At 47.6% G+C, this 16,612-nt stretch overlaps 1 protein-coding gene across 1 annotated transcript in view; it reads right to left on the reverse strand.

The window, feature by feature from the left end:
• The window catches only part of TG (thyroglobulin), a 287,674-nt gene that overhangs the window by 234,971 nt on the left and 36,091 nt on the right, over window positions 1–16,612 (reverse strand). Inside the window, exons 17-20 of the mRNA XM_011977089.1 lie at window positions 12,801–13,013; window positions 11,289–11,443; window positions 6,642–6,798; window positions 4,908–5,129 (exon numbers count right to left, since the gene is read on the reverse strand). Of these exons, the coding sequence (XP_011832479.1) occupies window positions 4,908–5,129; window positions 6,642–6,798; window positions 11,289–11,443; window positions 12,801–13,013 (747 nt within the window). The remainder of the gene's footprint in view (window positions 1–4,907; window positions 5,130–6,641; window positions 6,799–11,288; window positions 11,444–12,800; window positions 13,014–16,612) is intronic.

The following is a 16,612-nucleotide window of genomic DNA, read 5'->3' on the forward strand; positions in this document are numbered from 1 at the left end:
CTTCCGAGAGTGGAGTTTCATTACTTCTATGAGTCAAGTTGGTGATGATTATCTCTAGCATTTCAACCCCAGAACTGTGGCCTTTTTTCAAGTGGCCTCCAAATTCACCACTGAAGGAAAACAAAAGCCTTTCGGCCAGCCTACACTGCCCAGCCTCCAAAAGCCGAGGTGCAGGGAACTAGCAGAAATGAGAGAGCTGGGACTTAACTTCTACTGCAAACCCCGCAGGTCCCAAACTCTTGTCTGTGCTCAGGGAATGCACGCGCTGTTTCCTCCCACCGGTTCTCTCCATCTCTGACGTCAAGTCTTTTCCACCCAAAAGAGCACGTTTCTAAGTCAGAATGAGACCACAGCTGCCTTACTGTCAACCTTCCCTCAGGAGAAGAGGCTCTCTTAAGACCTTTGGGTCCACTGCCACCAATAGGTGCTGACCATCAGTTAAATCCCTTGAAATCACTGGAAAATCCTTTAGCCTATTTATTTATTTATTTATTTTGCAATTAAAATAAATTGCAAAAACCGTAATTACTTTTGCACCAGCCTAATAAAATAAGACAGTTATACCTATTTGAGTTTGAGAGTCTCACAAAGCTTTAGGATCAAGCCACCCCTCCTGCCAACCCTTGTCCACAAACCCCCCAATAGTGACAGTCGCATTTCTGCTGAAGAAAAACATCTGTGAAGAACCGTAAAGGTCCTTCACCCCTTCAGAAGGTGGCTCAGCCCACACCTGGTCCTTTCACTCTCCAATTTAATATTCTTCCATGGTCCCATCTCCAGCCCACTCCCCTTGCTGTGCTCCAAGGCCTCTCCTGGCCTGTCCCTGTCTCTCTGGCCCCACCTCCTCTCACATTCCCCACGCACCCCATTCCCCAGCTGTATAAATTATGAGCACTGTTTCCAAAGAGTCTGCAACTTCTCGACTCCCTGCATTTATACCAATCTTTCTGGAATGTTCTTCCTCACTTTAGCACCCTCAGCACAGGTACACACACACACACACACGCACACACGTGTACAAACATGCACTACCTTCTGTCTGCTCTTGCCTGAGCAACGATTCCTCACCTTTCAAGACTTCCGCCAGCATTTCCTACCCCAGCACACCTGCCCTGACCACCCTGGCTGGGATGTAACAGGCTTCTTCACAGAATGACCAGCTGAATACTCACTGACCTCTCCCCAACCAGGCTGTGACTGCCTTGAGAGTGGAGCTTTGTTTTTTCCTCTCCCTGAGTGTGTAACATGGCATATAATATTTTGAAAATTTGGATGAATGACAGGAAAGAAGAAAAAAAGGAAGTAAGGGAGGAAGGAAGGAAGGAAGGAAGGAAGGAAGGAAGGAGAGAGGGAGGGAGGGAAAGAAGGAAGGAGCGAGGGAGGGAGGGAGGAAGGGAGGGAGGGAAGGAACGAAGGGAGAAAGGAAGGCAGGCAGGCAGGCATAATTGGTTCAGGAAAAAAATCCATAGGGAACCAGCTCTATTAGAAGAAATTATAGTGAATGAGTGAAAGTTAATATCATCCAGAATAGAATATGAAAAAATATAGATAATTTATCAGTTATTCTCCTTCATAAACTAATCTGCTATGAAGGTTGCCAGCAGGTAATTTCAAGGAGAAGCCATATAGCTGGCTTGAGGCAAGAGGGCGAACAAAAGTGACTCCATCAGGGACGCAAACATGGTCTCTGCTCCCTGGCCATCGCCAATTCCCTGGAACAAGGCTGCTGTGCCTATATGAGTCACAAGGGATGGACTTTCCTACTGGCCCTCTGAGTCACTGCCCTCCGAGGGGGCCATCCTATTAGCCCTCCCCCAGGATGACACAGAGAAATCTGCTTTATTGCCACAGGACGGTGCTCTGCCTTGTAACATCACAGCTGTGTTTTTGAGAGAAAAGTGCCAATAAGAATAGATATAAGAAAGGGACGGTGTGATTTCACCAAGAACCTCCTTGTTGAGAAGGGAGATGTGTGAGGCAGAAGACAGAACAAAGAACTTGGAGGCAGACAGAGCTGGATTTAGATCTCAGCACTGCCAATTTTCACAACAAACTATTTGCCAGGAGTTTACTAAGTGCTGTGCTCTGCATTATTTCATGCTATCTAAACAACAATAGGTATTACCCCATGCAATAGGTATTATTATCCCTATTTTTCAGAAGATGCCTAGTGAGAACAATGGACTTTCTCCAGGATCCACAATGAGAAAGTGTTGGAGTCAGGACTTGAACTCGAGTCCACCTGACTTCACAGAGCAGTTTCCTAACGCTGTGTAGCACTATAGGCCCATCGGTTCCTCGTGCATAAGACAGAATCAATAACACCTGAGTCTCTGGACGGTAAAATGCTAGTAAGGCCACACACATATCAAAAACTCAGTAAGGGACAGGTACTAGAACTGATGCTGAAGAAAATTCAGAGCTTTTGGTACTGCTTATGAGACTTCCATTCTGGATCTTTCCAACCCTTAGGAGTAAGGGGATGGGGCTGTGTGGTGTGATTGACAAGTCCTTTGGAGTCAGTTAAAGGCTGCAGCAGCTGGAAGATGAGTGTAGGTTTATCTAGAGCAGGACTGGCAAACCACAGCCCATGAGCCAAATTCGGCTCACCTTCTGTTTTGGTAAATAAAGTTTTACTGGAACACAGCCATACGCTTCTCCCCACAATGGCTGAGTTGAGTCACTGAGACAGACAGTATGGCCCCCAATGCTTGAAACATCGCCATCTGGCCCTTTATAGGAAAGGTTTGCTGAGTCCTGTTCCAGTCCAAGCGTGTCCTGGGCAAGGTCTCCCATGCAGTCTCTTCCCTGCGCCCCATCCTGTGACTCCCACAGGGGCCCTAGGAAGCCCGTGCCCTGATGCCAGTTGCTGATTTCCAGGCCCTACTCTTTCCCCTTCAGGCAAAGTTGAGCTGAGCAGCCCCTCCCATCTCCTTGTTGACAGGAACTGATATTTGAGCTTCCTAGAAGGAACCTTGGGACCAGGTTTCTAGGCCAACCCCTTTATTTTACCTGTGTGTTGTGGGGGATGGAAAGGAAGACACCCAGAGGGGTAGAACTTCCTTGAAGACACAGAGTCAACGCAGGTTCTCTGCCTTCCCTTTACCTCCATCTCTGGCTGCAGAGGGCACCCCTGAGGCCAAGAAACCTCCTGGGGCTGCTTCCAGACCCCCGTGGTACATCACCTGGGGCAGCTATGAAAGCAGGCTCCTGCAGCCCCTGCTCCCAACATGCACACACACAACATACACACATAGACACATCATACACATTCATACAGACAAAAACACAAACACACTCACACACATACATATGTACATCATACACGTATACATACACCATACACATATACATGCATGCACATGTATGTACATGTGCTCACACACATATACATGCATACACCAACACACATATACACTCACACACACATACACACACCACACATACATGTTCACCCCTGCTAGTTCAGCATCAGGCGTTGAAGCCAAGGGCTTTTCACAATAAAGTCTGTCAACATGGGGGCAGGTGCTTTCTAAGTGACTCTCCCTCTTCACAACCCTGTTTCACCCACCCTGGAGTGTCACCATCCACTCCTGCTTCTATTTCTCGTTCCCTTGGTTTGGGCAGCTCTGAGGGAATGGAAAGAAAGATCACAGGCTCTGGTCCCAGAGGACCTGGGCTTACTCACTCTCTATTAACCAGTTAGGTGAGCTAGAGTCCCTCCTCTGTGTCAGCCCCACTCCAGGCATGACAGATGTCCAATCTCATTTAATCTGAACCCCAGTTTCTTTGTCAAATGAGGAAAGGACCTGCCACCAGGGGTTACTGTAAGAGTTAAATGTTTGTGCAGGTGAATTTGAACTGCTGAATTCTCCATAAATGCTAGTGGGAAGTGGTTGTCTTTCTGTTTTCTGTGTTAGGATTTAGCTGTATCTTAAATCCAATGTGGAGTTTACAATTTGGCATAGATTTCAGAAAAGGAAAGCCCATTTGACTTTTGTGTTGCGACCAATATAAATAATTGAAAAAAAATAAAACTGAGAAACATCTTCTCTTTCTCTAGCTCCATAAAAATGTCTTTCTATCTCACCCCACACAGGAGGAAGACTTTTCATCAGGAGACCTTTGAATCTTCAGTGGTAGACATGACAAAGTTCCCCGCAAAGATATCCATGTCCCAGTCCTCAGAGTCTGTGAATATGTTAGGTTACATGGCAAAGGAGGGAAATTACCGGTGCAGATGGAATTAAGGTCACTAATTGGCTGACCTCAGAATAAGGGGAGTATCCTGAATCATGCAGCTGTGTGTAGTTCTAAGGTCCTTGGAGGTGAAAGAGAGTCAGAGGAGATGTGACCAGGCAAGAGGGGTCAGAAAGCAAAAATGTTGTTGGTTTGATGAGCAAGAAAGGAAGCCACCAGCCAAGAAATGTGGACAACCTCAAGAAAGTGGAAAAGGTGAGGAAACAGATTTCCCCAGGGGCCTCCAGGAGGGGTGCGGGCCCTGCCAATAGCTGGGTTTTAACCCAGTGATGCCTGCATTGTAATTCAAACCTATAGAACTGTAAGATAATACATCTGTATTGTTTTCTGCCACAAAATTTTTGGTCATTTACTATGGTAGCAACAGGAAATTAATACAACTTCCATTAAAGGAATCTGCATCGCATTGCCGTTAGGAATGGCCCCCAAACTACTTACAGGCAAAGCAAGAGCAATACAAGTGAACCTCCATCAGGAACCACTTTCCCTGAGTTTTAAAGCCCTGGGCTGATGAATGCCCATCCATTAACTACATGGATGATTCTTAGCCCTGGATATCCAGAGTAGCCTCTCTCCAGTGCTGAGGTGGCCTTTCCCAAAGCCTTACATGGCTCCACAGGAGACGTCCAGAGAGAGAGTGGACCTACCACATCCCAGTCCGTCCTGACTGGCCTCACTTGTCAAGACTTGGTAGAATCCTTCCAAGCACCCAAACCATGTCCTGGGAGAGGTGCCAAAGTGGTCCCCTTGGAGGAAGCGGATGGTGGTGTCTGCTGGGAATGTCTTGGAATCCAGATGAAGCTGGAATGAGCCACTCTGGATCAGATCTGTAAAGCGCCCAAGGAGATCCTTGCCCACCAAGGCTCTCTCTGTAAGACACAGGATAAGGTAGAGGTCACCCCCACTGTTCTCTGTAAGGGCCAGGGAGGATCTAGGGGGCAGAGACGCCTAGAATATCCAGGCTGAAATGAGACATAGGCATCATGTGGTGTCTCATTTTATAGAGGGAGGAACTGAGGCCCAGAGAAGGGGATGGACTGACTCAAGGTCACCCAGGAGTCAGAAGCACAAGTAGGGACTCCAGTCCAGATCTCCTGGCTCCTGCCATTTCTGCGGCACCGATGCAACCTACATTGGCATAGGAGATCACATCTTCAGTCACTAGTCTAAGGTGCAAGATCCAGATACTCATCCGCCTCAACCCTTAATGAGGCACTGAACATCTCTGAGCCTCAGTTTTCCCATCTGAAAAATGGCTTGGGAATGGCTCTCTTTGCACTAGGTGAGGGTCCTAGGAGAGAATGCCTGTGAAGTGGCCACTCAAAAAGAAAGCAAGGACTTGAAGAGGCAACAGGGCCTTCTGCCTCAGTGTTTAGTTAAACACTGAGAAGGCTCCAGCTGTCAAATGATAAGTAGTTCCTAGGAAGAAAGCAGGCAAACACCATGCCAGGAGCTGGGGCAGATCCCTGCACACAGCAAACATTCTGTCTGTAACAGGCTACTGTAGAGCCAGCCCATGGCCTCCAATCTCGCTGCCTCAAGATTGAAACAAGCAATAAACATCTCATGCTTTAGCAGCTCCCAACATACCCATATTATCCAGGCTCCCTTTGGAGAAAGATAGAAGGGGGCCCCTAATTCACAATGCTGGGGCTCCCAGAGAATTCATAATGCTTCTGAATTATTATTTAGAGGATTATTATCCTGAGAACTAGTGAATGATAGAGATGCAGTCTCCTTCCTGGCAACATTTTCCAGAAGTTCTTCCTCATAGAACAGAGGGCAAACTCCAGCCAATCCCGCCCCTGGATGTTTGGCTGCCAGATGGTGGAAGAGAAAATGGAGTTGCCTCCCATTCTCTTGTCATAAATGTGCGGGCTCTTTCCTACCCTACCAGAAAGCTCAGAGCTGAACATGGCACATGCCCACAGTAGCTATCATAAAATCCATTCTTCTTCTCTCTCTCCTCTGTGGACTCATCCATATCATCACTGCCCTGTTTTAAATGGTGTAAGTGGTCTGAAATGCTTTACAATTGAAAGTGGACGAGACATAAGTTAAAAACCAATAAAGACTTCCCCAGCCCACACTGCTGTCCCCTTCACACATTCTGTTTCACCTCTCTGCATGCAGAAAATCAAGAGAAATATTAGAAGATGTTCATGACACAGAACCAGACTCTTTGTTGACATTATTTAACTCTAGTGTATGATTGGCAAGAACTCTATCGATTACTATATATTTTTAAATAATTAGCTCTCCCTATAATCTTCACAGGAAGACATCATGGGCTTCTTCACTAGCTCCATTTGGCAGAAGAGAAAACTGAGACTCAGAGAGGCTGCATAGCTTATTCTAGGTACCACCACAGAAAAACATACCAATGTCATGTAAGTCAGGAAGAGAGGCCACTGGGATGTCCTCAAGCCGTGATTTCCATGTAACATTCACTCCTAAATACTCCCTGGTCAGACATCCCACCTGCACAGAGGAGTTGTCGCAGACAGGAATGGAAACCGGGGTGCCAAAAGTCTTCACCTACAAGAAGACACACACTTTCAGCTCAAGAACACAGAGTAGAAAGCTAGTTTTGTTGGGTCCACACCAGGAACCAGAACTTGGCTTATGTTACTTCCTTCTATCCTTCTCCAACCCTACTTCAGGGGGTCAAGGAATGTGACCCCCTTTTCCACACCTGAGGAAAACAGGATTCGGAGAAGTTAAATAACCTGCCCTGATCACATGGTGTACAGAGGTATAAGTGGAGGAAGAGCAGGACTCCATGCACCCAAAGCCCAGTCACCATATTTCACTGGTGAAACAACTTTAGCCAACTCTGCAAATGTCTTCACCATACATACATTCAGTGGGACACCTCTGAACCCCTACAGCATCCACCAGCTCCTCAATGTTGGCTACGCAGCCTGGTCTCTCCTCCCAGCCTAAGTGTGGCTGAGTTGTGCCCCCTGAATGTCTGTGAGTGATGTACTGCAGGCTCCTCAAGGTTGGGGAGAAAGACGGACAGTTGAGAGACCTGTTAACCCAATGACAGTGCCAGGCTTTGGTCCAGGGTTGAACACAAGCTACATCTCTCCCTCTTCATATCAGCCTCTTTCAAAGGGTATCTTAGTGCATTTGGATGACTATAATGAAATACCACAGACTGGGTGTCTACAACAGAACTTTATTTCTCATACTTCTGGAGGCTGAGAAGTCGAAGATCAAGATGCCAGTCATATGTGGTGAAGGTTCTCTTCATAAATGTCTGTCTTCTCACTGGGTTCTCACATGGTGGAAGGGGCAAGGATCTCTCTGGGGTCTCTTTTATAAGGACACTAACCCCATTCATGAGGGCTGCACCCTCATGACCTAACACAAAATCCTCTAATACTATCATGTTGGGGATTATGGTTTGGATATGAATTTCGGCGGGACACAATAATTCAGAAGATGGCAAAACGTAAATTCCAAGAAAGTTTATATAAAGCCCAAAGGGAAGTCAGTTTATCAAAACTTGGGTGCCTAGAGAGTGAATGGAGGGTTCTAGAAGGAAAGTGAACTCTGTCACCAATGAGTAATTCAGAGTTGACGTGGCCCTGGCCCTCAGTCTTCACCACAAAAGGCCTCACCTACCTTCTTCAGAATGCAGACAGTGCCCTGAAAGCCAGCCCCGGGGGCCCAATGCATGTGAAGCCTGAATGTCAGCATGCCATCCATCCCAACGGCCATGGCACCCAGACCTTACTACGTGTCATACCCAGTGCCACACCCCTGGTGAAGGTGAAAACATGGATGTGGGGTGTTCATATAGTTGTCATTTAATGAGAGCCTGCTGTGTGCCAGGGGCTTATTCCCAGAAGTATTCTCAGAAGGCACTGTGGCACGATTTTTGAACATGTTTTATTCATCAGGCCCTGTGTGAAGTGTTTTAAACATATTAGCTAGTTTAATCTCCAAAACAAGTCTATGGAGTTGGGACTCTCATTACCCCACATGCCAGATGGAGAATTTGCCTCTGAGAGACTGAGAAACTGCCTAAGATCCCACAGCCAGTAGGTGGTACAGCCGGGATTCAAAACTCCACTAACAACCTCCTTAGCTCTCAATAGAGGGTAAAGAGAAAGAGCTTTGGATCTGTGTGTTATCTCACTTAACCTGACCCTCCAAGGTGGGTTTTCCTAACCCCATTTCACAGATGATTGACTGAGACTTGCCAAGCCTGGGAAAGGCCCAGGTCACGCTGGTAGGAGTGCTGGAGCCAAGATTTGGAGCCAGATCTATCTGACTTGAAAGTCTATGTATCATCTCCTCCTTCTGAAGAATACGACTGCCTTCTTAGAAGCTCTGACCTTAGAAGCTCTCTGTCTCATGGTCATACCCTGACACCTTGTTTAGGAAGCCATTAGGACTAGGTCCCTGCCCGACTTCCTCCTGACCTTATCTCTGTCTTCAGCATGGTCCTCAGCTCTCCAATCCCCTGAATTACAGAACATTTTACTCCTTTCTGCATGGGATTTAATTTCCCCGTGTTGAAAACACATGTCTTCAGTCATTCCCTGCATCCAAAACTTAGTCATCTTCAACACCTCCATCTTCCCATGATGCATCACCTACTACCCAGTCCTGTGGGCTCTGTGGTCCCAATATGTCAAGATTCCTGCTGCTTCTCATGTTCTGCACTGCTGCCTGGCTCCAGGCTTCAGTGAGGACCCCTGCTCCTACCTTGAACCCCTCAAAGTCTACCCTCTATACAGTAGCTGAAGAAAACTATAAAACTCCAATCATCCTGTCACTTTCTCAACTTCAGTGATGTCCCATCACATGCAGAATAAAACTCACCATCTTAGCCACAGCCAACAAGGCCTTGAGCCATTTTCAACATGCACACCCCAATTTGCAGTTCCCTCTTTTGCTCTGCTCACCTATACTGGTTCCCTCAACTTTGTGGCTCACACTAAGTATGTACCCATCACAGAAACTCTGACCTTCCATTTCCTCTGCAGGGGTTCCTCTCCCTCAGAACTCACAGGCCCTCAGCCTTACCTCACTCCCGTCCCTTCCAATAGCACCTCTTGGAGGCCTCTCCCTGACCTTTCTATGTAAAACCCCTCTCATCTCACCATCTTCCCTCTCAAGCAAGGCTCAGCCTGCCTTATTTCCCCTCTTAGCTGTTACCCTTACCTGACAGGTACTTGTTTAGTGCCATCTCCCCAAAGAACAAAGAGGTGATCTCGTTCACTGCTGCATCCTGAAGACTCTGTCGTGAACCAAACTCTAGCCAGGCTCTTCTGAGCCCTCTTACTAGACCTCAGCCTTGACCTCAAAAGACTTGAACAAGCACTAACATTGTTTCTAACAGTTCAAGGCCAGACCCCTGGGAAGACCCTAGCCTCTCTTAAAGTGCCTGTCTAGAAAACTTAAGACTGCCAAGAGAATTCACTGTTAGTTCCAGCAAACACTTGAAGATGGGGCCCCTGTCTCCAGCCTCTGTGGGAGGCTGCAATAGTACCAGTTAGCAAACCCAGATGGGTTTTACATGGACTAACTCCCTTTCCTGCTTTTTTTAAATCTTTCGCTTTCCTGATGCTACTGAACCCCCTGTTTACCACCCCTATTCCCTCATTCTCCTTTTAAAATGCCCAGTCACCTCTGCACAAACTGAGGATGCGTTCAGTTCATGATGAACTCTTTTCTCCACTGCAATAATATATTCCTGATTAAAATCTGTCCTAACCACTTTAACTAGTATTGGCTTTATTTACCTTCAGTTATCCTCAGTGCCTAAATATATGCCTAGCCTGTAATAGGCATTCAAATATCTGTTAAATGTAGGAATGAGTCAATGAATGAATGAATAAATGAATCAACGAATTTGGTCTAGATAGACCAGGACTTATTAAGGGATGAGAAATCTTGGACAACTAACTCACCTTATGTTTAGTTAATTCACTTGTAAATTGAAGGCTACTGATACCCACCAAGCAGGGTGCTGTGATGATTACAGGCAAAGAATGTAGAGCTTCTAGCATGGCACCACAAATACGGCACCCAATAATTAATAGGCATCACTGACACTGTTGTGAGTGTATTTCCTTGAATAAAAGGACAAAGCCTATTCATGCCTCTGTTTGTTTTAACAACAGTAATCTCTGTGTATTGTTTTGGAAAAAGTGTGTTCTCCAAAATTCTTTTTTTATTTTTTAAATAATTTATATGATGCTCAACCCTAATGTTCTCCAAAATTCTTAACATGAGGTCCCAAAAATGAGTTGCTCTGATGATTTAACAAACTTTGAGCAGAAAAAATGATTTATTTAACTGAGCAACCTTTAAAGACTCCTTCTTTAAACACTTGTGACTTCAAATAACCAAAGCCCTCATATGTTACACAGCTGAAAAATTATATTTTATACGGTGGGATGCCTTTCCAGGTGGCATCCAATATTCTCTTCTTCTGGGGAGGATCCATACTGCCTCCTCTCGGGTTTGTTAAGAAACACATCTAACACTGCGGTGCGCAGAGTACACTGTGAGGTTTTAGCCTTCCTGCCCCATGTTCCCAAGCTCTTTCTCTATGGGTGGTGGAGGTGCTACACGATGATCACAGCTCTGTGATCAAGTCAGCCAGCCTGGCCCTACCTTCTCCTGGTTGTATGACTCTGGAACAAGTCTTCCAGCTCTCTGGTCTTCATTTTCCTCATATGCACAATAGCAATAATAATAAAGTCCCTATGAGGATTGCATTAGCTAATTTATACCACAGGATGCCCATATTAAGTGCTCAGTAAATGTTTGACATCTTTATGTAGAAAGAATGGCCAATGATGAGATGGGTATGGATTCTGCCTCTGCTGCTATGTAATTAACCTTGGCCACACTACTTCCCATTTCTGGGTATCAGTTTGTACATTGATAAAATAGTGAGGGTTGAACTCAAACCCTCAGGTTAATGTGAACCCTCAGGTTTTCTGACGCGGTAACTCTGAGTTCAGTCCAAGCCCTCACTGTGGGGAAGGCCAGGCACGTACCTGGATCTGGCAGAAGCCGCGGGCAGTCAGTTCATCCAATATGAAAACCTGGAAAGCCTGCAGCAAACCCGCATAGTCAGCACTGCACATCTTGCCCGGCGGGAGCTGGAGCTGAAAGTGCCCTTGGGTCTGGATGGTCTGCCACAGCTGGGGCCCTGCAGGCAAGCACCAGAGGTCAGCAGACAGAGGCAACAGGCCTAAGAAGTTACTTTCTTTATTTAGGTTTTCCCCTGCAAAAATAACCCTTCCTCATTTAGCTGGAAACACACAAGCACTGCCATTCGCATTGTCATTCTGAGTCTAAGTACTTTCCAGCATAACAACTTGTCTCTGAAATTACTGAGCATCCTCACAGAAAGCTCAGTCCTGCCTCATCCTCCAAACCAGGGTGCTTTACATTTTGGGGTCCTGGACATTCTCCTTGGAAAATCTTCCATGACATCTTGCATACAGACAGGGCCACTCTATATGGTTTTTCAGGTTAAGAACAGACATCATAGTTGATGGGAGTGAATGGCATTCTCTAAGGCTGTTCAGTGCACAGCCTGAACAATCATGCACAGCAGCCTGCATTCAACTTCAGGAGCTCAAGGTTTGTGCCTCTTTTCCCCAAAGTCCTTTGCTCTAGGGTCAATTGTGACCATCCTGGTCTCAATTTCAGCATAGCCAAAGTGACAGGCCATTATTTATCCAAATCACATTTTGAATTTTCTGGATAGGCACCCTCTATAGCCCAGAGTGCTTTGCAACAAATGTTCTCCTTGACACTCTGGCATCCACCCAGAGCCTTGTGACAATCCCAGGATCTTGGTCTCCCTCCCAGATTCCCTCATGTTAAGACCTCATGTTAAGAATTCTGGAGAACATTAGGGTTGACAGTCCCAGGATCTTGGTCTCCCTCCCAGATTCCCTTCCCACTGCACTGGGTGGACCAAGTGCCAGGTCCCAGAGTGGGTTCAGTGTGTGACAAGGCAAAAGGAGCTCTGGTCAGAGCACTGGGAAAGAGGGCCGAAACTTACACAGGTTCCAGCAATCAGGATGATGCCCTACTTGGAGCAGAGTCCGGGGCCCCCTGCTAAGCCAGGCATTAGCCCTGGAAGTCCAGGTGGTCTTGGGGAGAGGTTGATGGCGCAGGGTCACTAGAGGCTGGGAGAGCAGCTCTGAGCATGTCAGCCACCTATATAGCTGTTGGAGCAGTGACCTGCCCAGTATTTTTCCTGAATCCAGGACATCCCAAGAAAGTTGGAAGGATGCCAATTCTCTCAAGGAGCAGATGGTTCCAGAGAAGGCACAAAGAAAGCCTAATCCCAGGGGTCAGTCTGTGAAGGACATCTGCTCCTTCTAGAAGTAAATGCTCCATGGGACTCTCTCTCACCTCTTGGTGCCACCTGGCTTGCCATGAACATGCTACATTCGGGTGGGAAAATGGAGCAACCACGCCTCCACATCTCAGTCCCAGCCCTAGCCCTGAGAGGGAGCAGGGTGCAGGATAGACGCCCTGAGGCCACTCACGTTGGCAGGCCCGGGGCTGAGGCAGCTGTGACTCCCAGCGTCTGCTCTCCAGGCTACATATCAATGGCCCCGTTGGAAACACGCTCCGGGAGCCCTGGCGGCACAGCAATTGGCACTGCTGGATGGCAGCCCCTGTGGGGCCCGAGGCTGTCTCACACAGGATTGTTCCACCAACCACCTCCAGCGTGTTGAACGGCAGCGGACACTGCGGGCCTGGGAGAAGGAAAGTGGAGCCATGGTGGGCACCTGCCCAGCCTCGGGAGGACTGAGCATGCCTATTTGTGGGCGTTGTCTTCTCACTCACACTGAGCCCTCCTCCTCTCCCCTTCCCTGGACCTGTCAAGCTCTCAGGGCCTGGCCTGGGCCTGCTCCCCTTCCTCTCTGTCCTGCCTTCTACTTGAATGAGCCCATCTGCTCTCAGTCTTAACAGACACTTAAGCATGAATGCCTCATGTAGCTTCATGCCCAGCTCAGGCATTCTTGAGCTTCTTCTCATCTCTAAAGCCAATTAGTTACCACCTGGTCTCTCCACCTCAAAGCTCACCGTCCAGGCCTGAACTTAGTATCTGCTGCCCCTGCCTCAGTGCCCCAGGCACAAGGAGCAGTACCACCAGCCACCCAGCCATCCCAAGCCAGCAACCCGGTGGCCTTCCTGCAGGGTTCATCTCCTCTGTCTTGGTCACGGTTCACACCTGCTCCACATCTCTTCGTTCCCACCGCCAGCACCCTCATTTAGACATCCTTCATCTTCTGCCTGAGCTACCAGCAAACACTCTTTGCCAGATTTCTGCATTTAGGCCTCACCTCCTGCCTTTCTGCTCCCACGTCCCACCCAGTCCCCGCTGCTGGCAGAGAAATTATGCCAGAGCCCAATATCAGCTCTCAACTCCCTCGTGTGCAGGCTGAGCCTGCCTTCCTCTTCCCTCTCATCTCCTCCAGCTCCCCAATGCCTCCAGAAATATCTATTACTCCCTGAACACATCTCCAAGCCTTCCTTCTGCCTGCTCCTGTCTGGAAGATTCCTTTTTGACCCTCAAATATCAACTCCGTTTTCCAACACTGTCGTGGTTCTCCCAGGCAGACTTAGGTCTTCTTTCTTTTGAATTCCCAGGCCACCGGGTACAGACCTTCCTTTTGTCAATTGTTAGAACCTCTAATCAGTGGCACGCTGGTCACCCCATGGGTTGAGTCCACAGGGAAAAAGAGGGCACCTCTCCTCTGCTCACCCAGGCCGAGGCACACAGCCGCCCCAGACACATGGGAAAATGAGTAAATTAAAGAGCAAAACACTCAGTGGGACAATTTCACAGCAATTAGGTATTTCGTTCATTATCAGACTCAGGCAGAGTCTTTTGACCAGTATATGCGTTAAAATCTGCAGTCTGTAAGGAATATGAGGGTATTCAGGGGCTTCAAAGAGGAAGAATGACCTATTTTGACCTCCAGAACCAAACCTGGGCTTTTTTGTGAAAAGAGCAATGGTCCCTGGCCAAGATTTTGCACTGCAATTTGCAGTGGGCTTCCTGAGTTGTCTTTTACCAAGTCCCAAGTGTAAGTGGGATGGCAACAGTTTACCTGTGAGCTCTGGACCAGCCTGCAGGCTGTGAATCCTGGCTCTAATATTCGCTAGTTCAGGGCCCTAGAGCAAATTAATTAGTGCCTCTGTGACCGTTTCCTCGCCCATTAAATGATGAAGATAGCAATAATGCCTACCTCCTAGTAGGAGTATTTACTTAAAAACTACTACGGGATGTGTAGTATGTGGCAGGTACACCATTAAGAGCTCTACTAATATCAGTTCATATAATGTTCCCCACAACCCTATGGGATAGGTCCCATTATCCCTATACGAACGCCAATTCTGAGGTACACAGAGGCTGAATGCCTCTTCTGTGGTCAGACAGCTAGTAAACAGAAAAATCAGGATTTGAACCCCATTATCTTTGCCCCAGAATCCACATCCTCTACCAGTGTGCTAGATGCATGTGTGTACATAGGTAAGAGGTGGGGTGTCAATGAGTGTGTAAGCGTCCTTCCCATCTCAGTGAATACAGGTTTCCCCTCTTATCCCACAGGAATGGTCTGCACCTGTGGTTTTTCTGTTTTCAATTTTTTTACTCTCCCTTGCCTTTTGATAGGGGGCCAGTGAGCGATCTGATTTGACTAGAAAGAGGTTTTCCTCCTGGGGTCACAAACATTGCCTAGGACACTGACGCTTCTCTTACCAGGGCTCCTACCCTCCCCAGCAGACCTGTTTTCCCACAGCCTTATTCCCCACGTCACTGAAATGAAGTGACTCCCTGGTTGTGGAACAACCCAGCTGGCCCCCACAGCCAGGGAAGAGTGGCTAAGGAGAGAAGGAAGAAGTACAGAAACCAAAATTAACTGAATACCCACAGTGGGCCCAGCCTCAGAGAGTACACTTCACATCTTTAATTTCATGAAATCCTTCCAAAATTATACCACTGGGAGCCCTTATTGCTATTTTAGAGATGAGGAAAACAGAGGCTCAAGGGAGTTAAGTGGCTCACCTGGGGACATGGGTTGGTGATTGGACTAGAAGCCAGACCTGCTCGCTCCCACCTGCCATCTTACAAGAGCTTGCGAGCACTGCCTGTCTTCGGTATGCCAGGACTGCCCAAGGGCCTCCCAGGCATTGACTTCATCTTCACAGCAACTCTGGGGCTGGACTGTTATCATCCTGTCCTGCAGATGAGGCCCCTGAAGCCTAGAGAGCTTAACTTTGCCACCCAAAGCCCAACACCAGCAAGTGTTGTGCTCTGAGCTACCAGGCTAATGCCCACCGGAGGCAGGATTTTCCATGAATATGACATTGGATACAGAGAGAGGCAACTTGGTATCTGTGCAAGTCCAGCCCCTAAGTAATACCAGCAAAAATAGTAATAATATGTACTTATTAAGTGTATTAGTAATTCCAGTGCTCAACAGTTTACAGAGATTGTCTTAATTAGTGCTAATAATGACTCAAATAGCTACTATTCTCCTGGCCACTGACATCCAGAGAGATTAGGGGACCAGCCCAAGGTCACCTGGCAAGTGAGAGGTGGAGCTGCCATTCAAGCCTGACTATCTGCCCCCTGCCTCCCCTTCACGGTCTGCAGTGAGTCAGCAGGAAGAGGTTTGGGCGTCTCATATTAACACCATCCTCCCGGTGCACTGAGCATGGTCAGCCTCTGGCCTCAACTCCAGGACCCCAGGACTATTTCACTCTCCTGTGTTTAAATGAATGGTGTTTCTTGGTTCCTGATCACATGACCAGGAACCTGGTCCCTTTAATTGGGCAATGTCCCAAATTACCGACTATATTAAATCGCTCAGCTTTGCCCAAACTCCCCTGCCCTGCTGTAGAATTGGAAGAGACCAATGCTGGCTGTCCCACCACCGCCCATCCCATTTGCACCTGCATGGGGCAGAAGTGGCCTGCCACGCCCGGCAAGAATTAGGAATCTTCCTAGACTTCCAGCCCAATCCCAAAGGCCAGTGGGGTCAGAAGAGTAGGTGAGCACCTACCAAACCCACGATGAAGCCTTTATAAATGTTAGCTCCCCAGTCTTAAAAACAACTCAACCAATGAAGAACTGCTCCCTTATAAGAAGAGGAGGCCAAAGCTCTTCGTTTGGACATACTTATCTTTTTTCTTTCTTCATTCAAGAAGGTCACTAAATGACCTTCTGGAGCCTTCCTCCTGTCTTCTTCTGAAGCCCTTACAGCTGTAAAGCACAGGGTTTCATCAGCAGCACTCCGGGTTAAATCCTGGCTGCTCCACTTACTAACTGTGTGACTTTGGACAT

Source organism: Mandrillus leucophaeus, unplaced genomic scaffold, assembly GCF_000951045.1.
Source record: "Mandrillus leucophaeus isolate KB7577 unplaced genomic scaffold, Mleu.le_1.0 Scaffold173, whole genome shotgun sequence".
NCBI classification, from domain to species: domain Eukaryota; kingdom Metazoa; phylum Chordata; class Mammalia; order Primates; family Cercopithecidae; genus Mandrillus; species Mandrillus leucophaeus.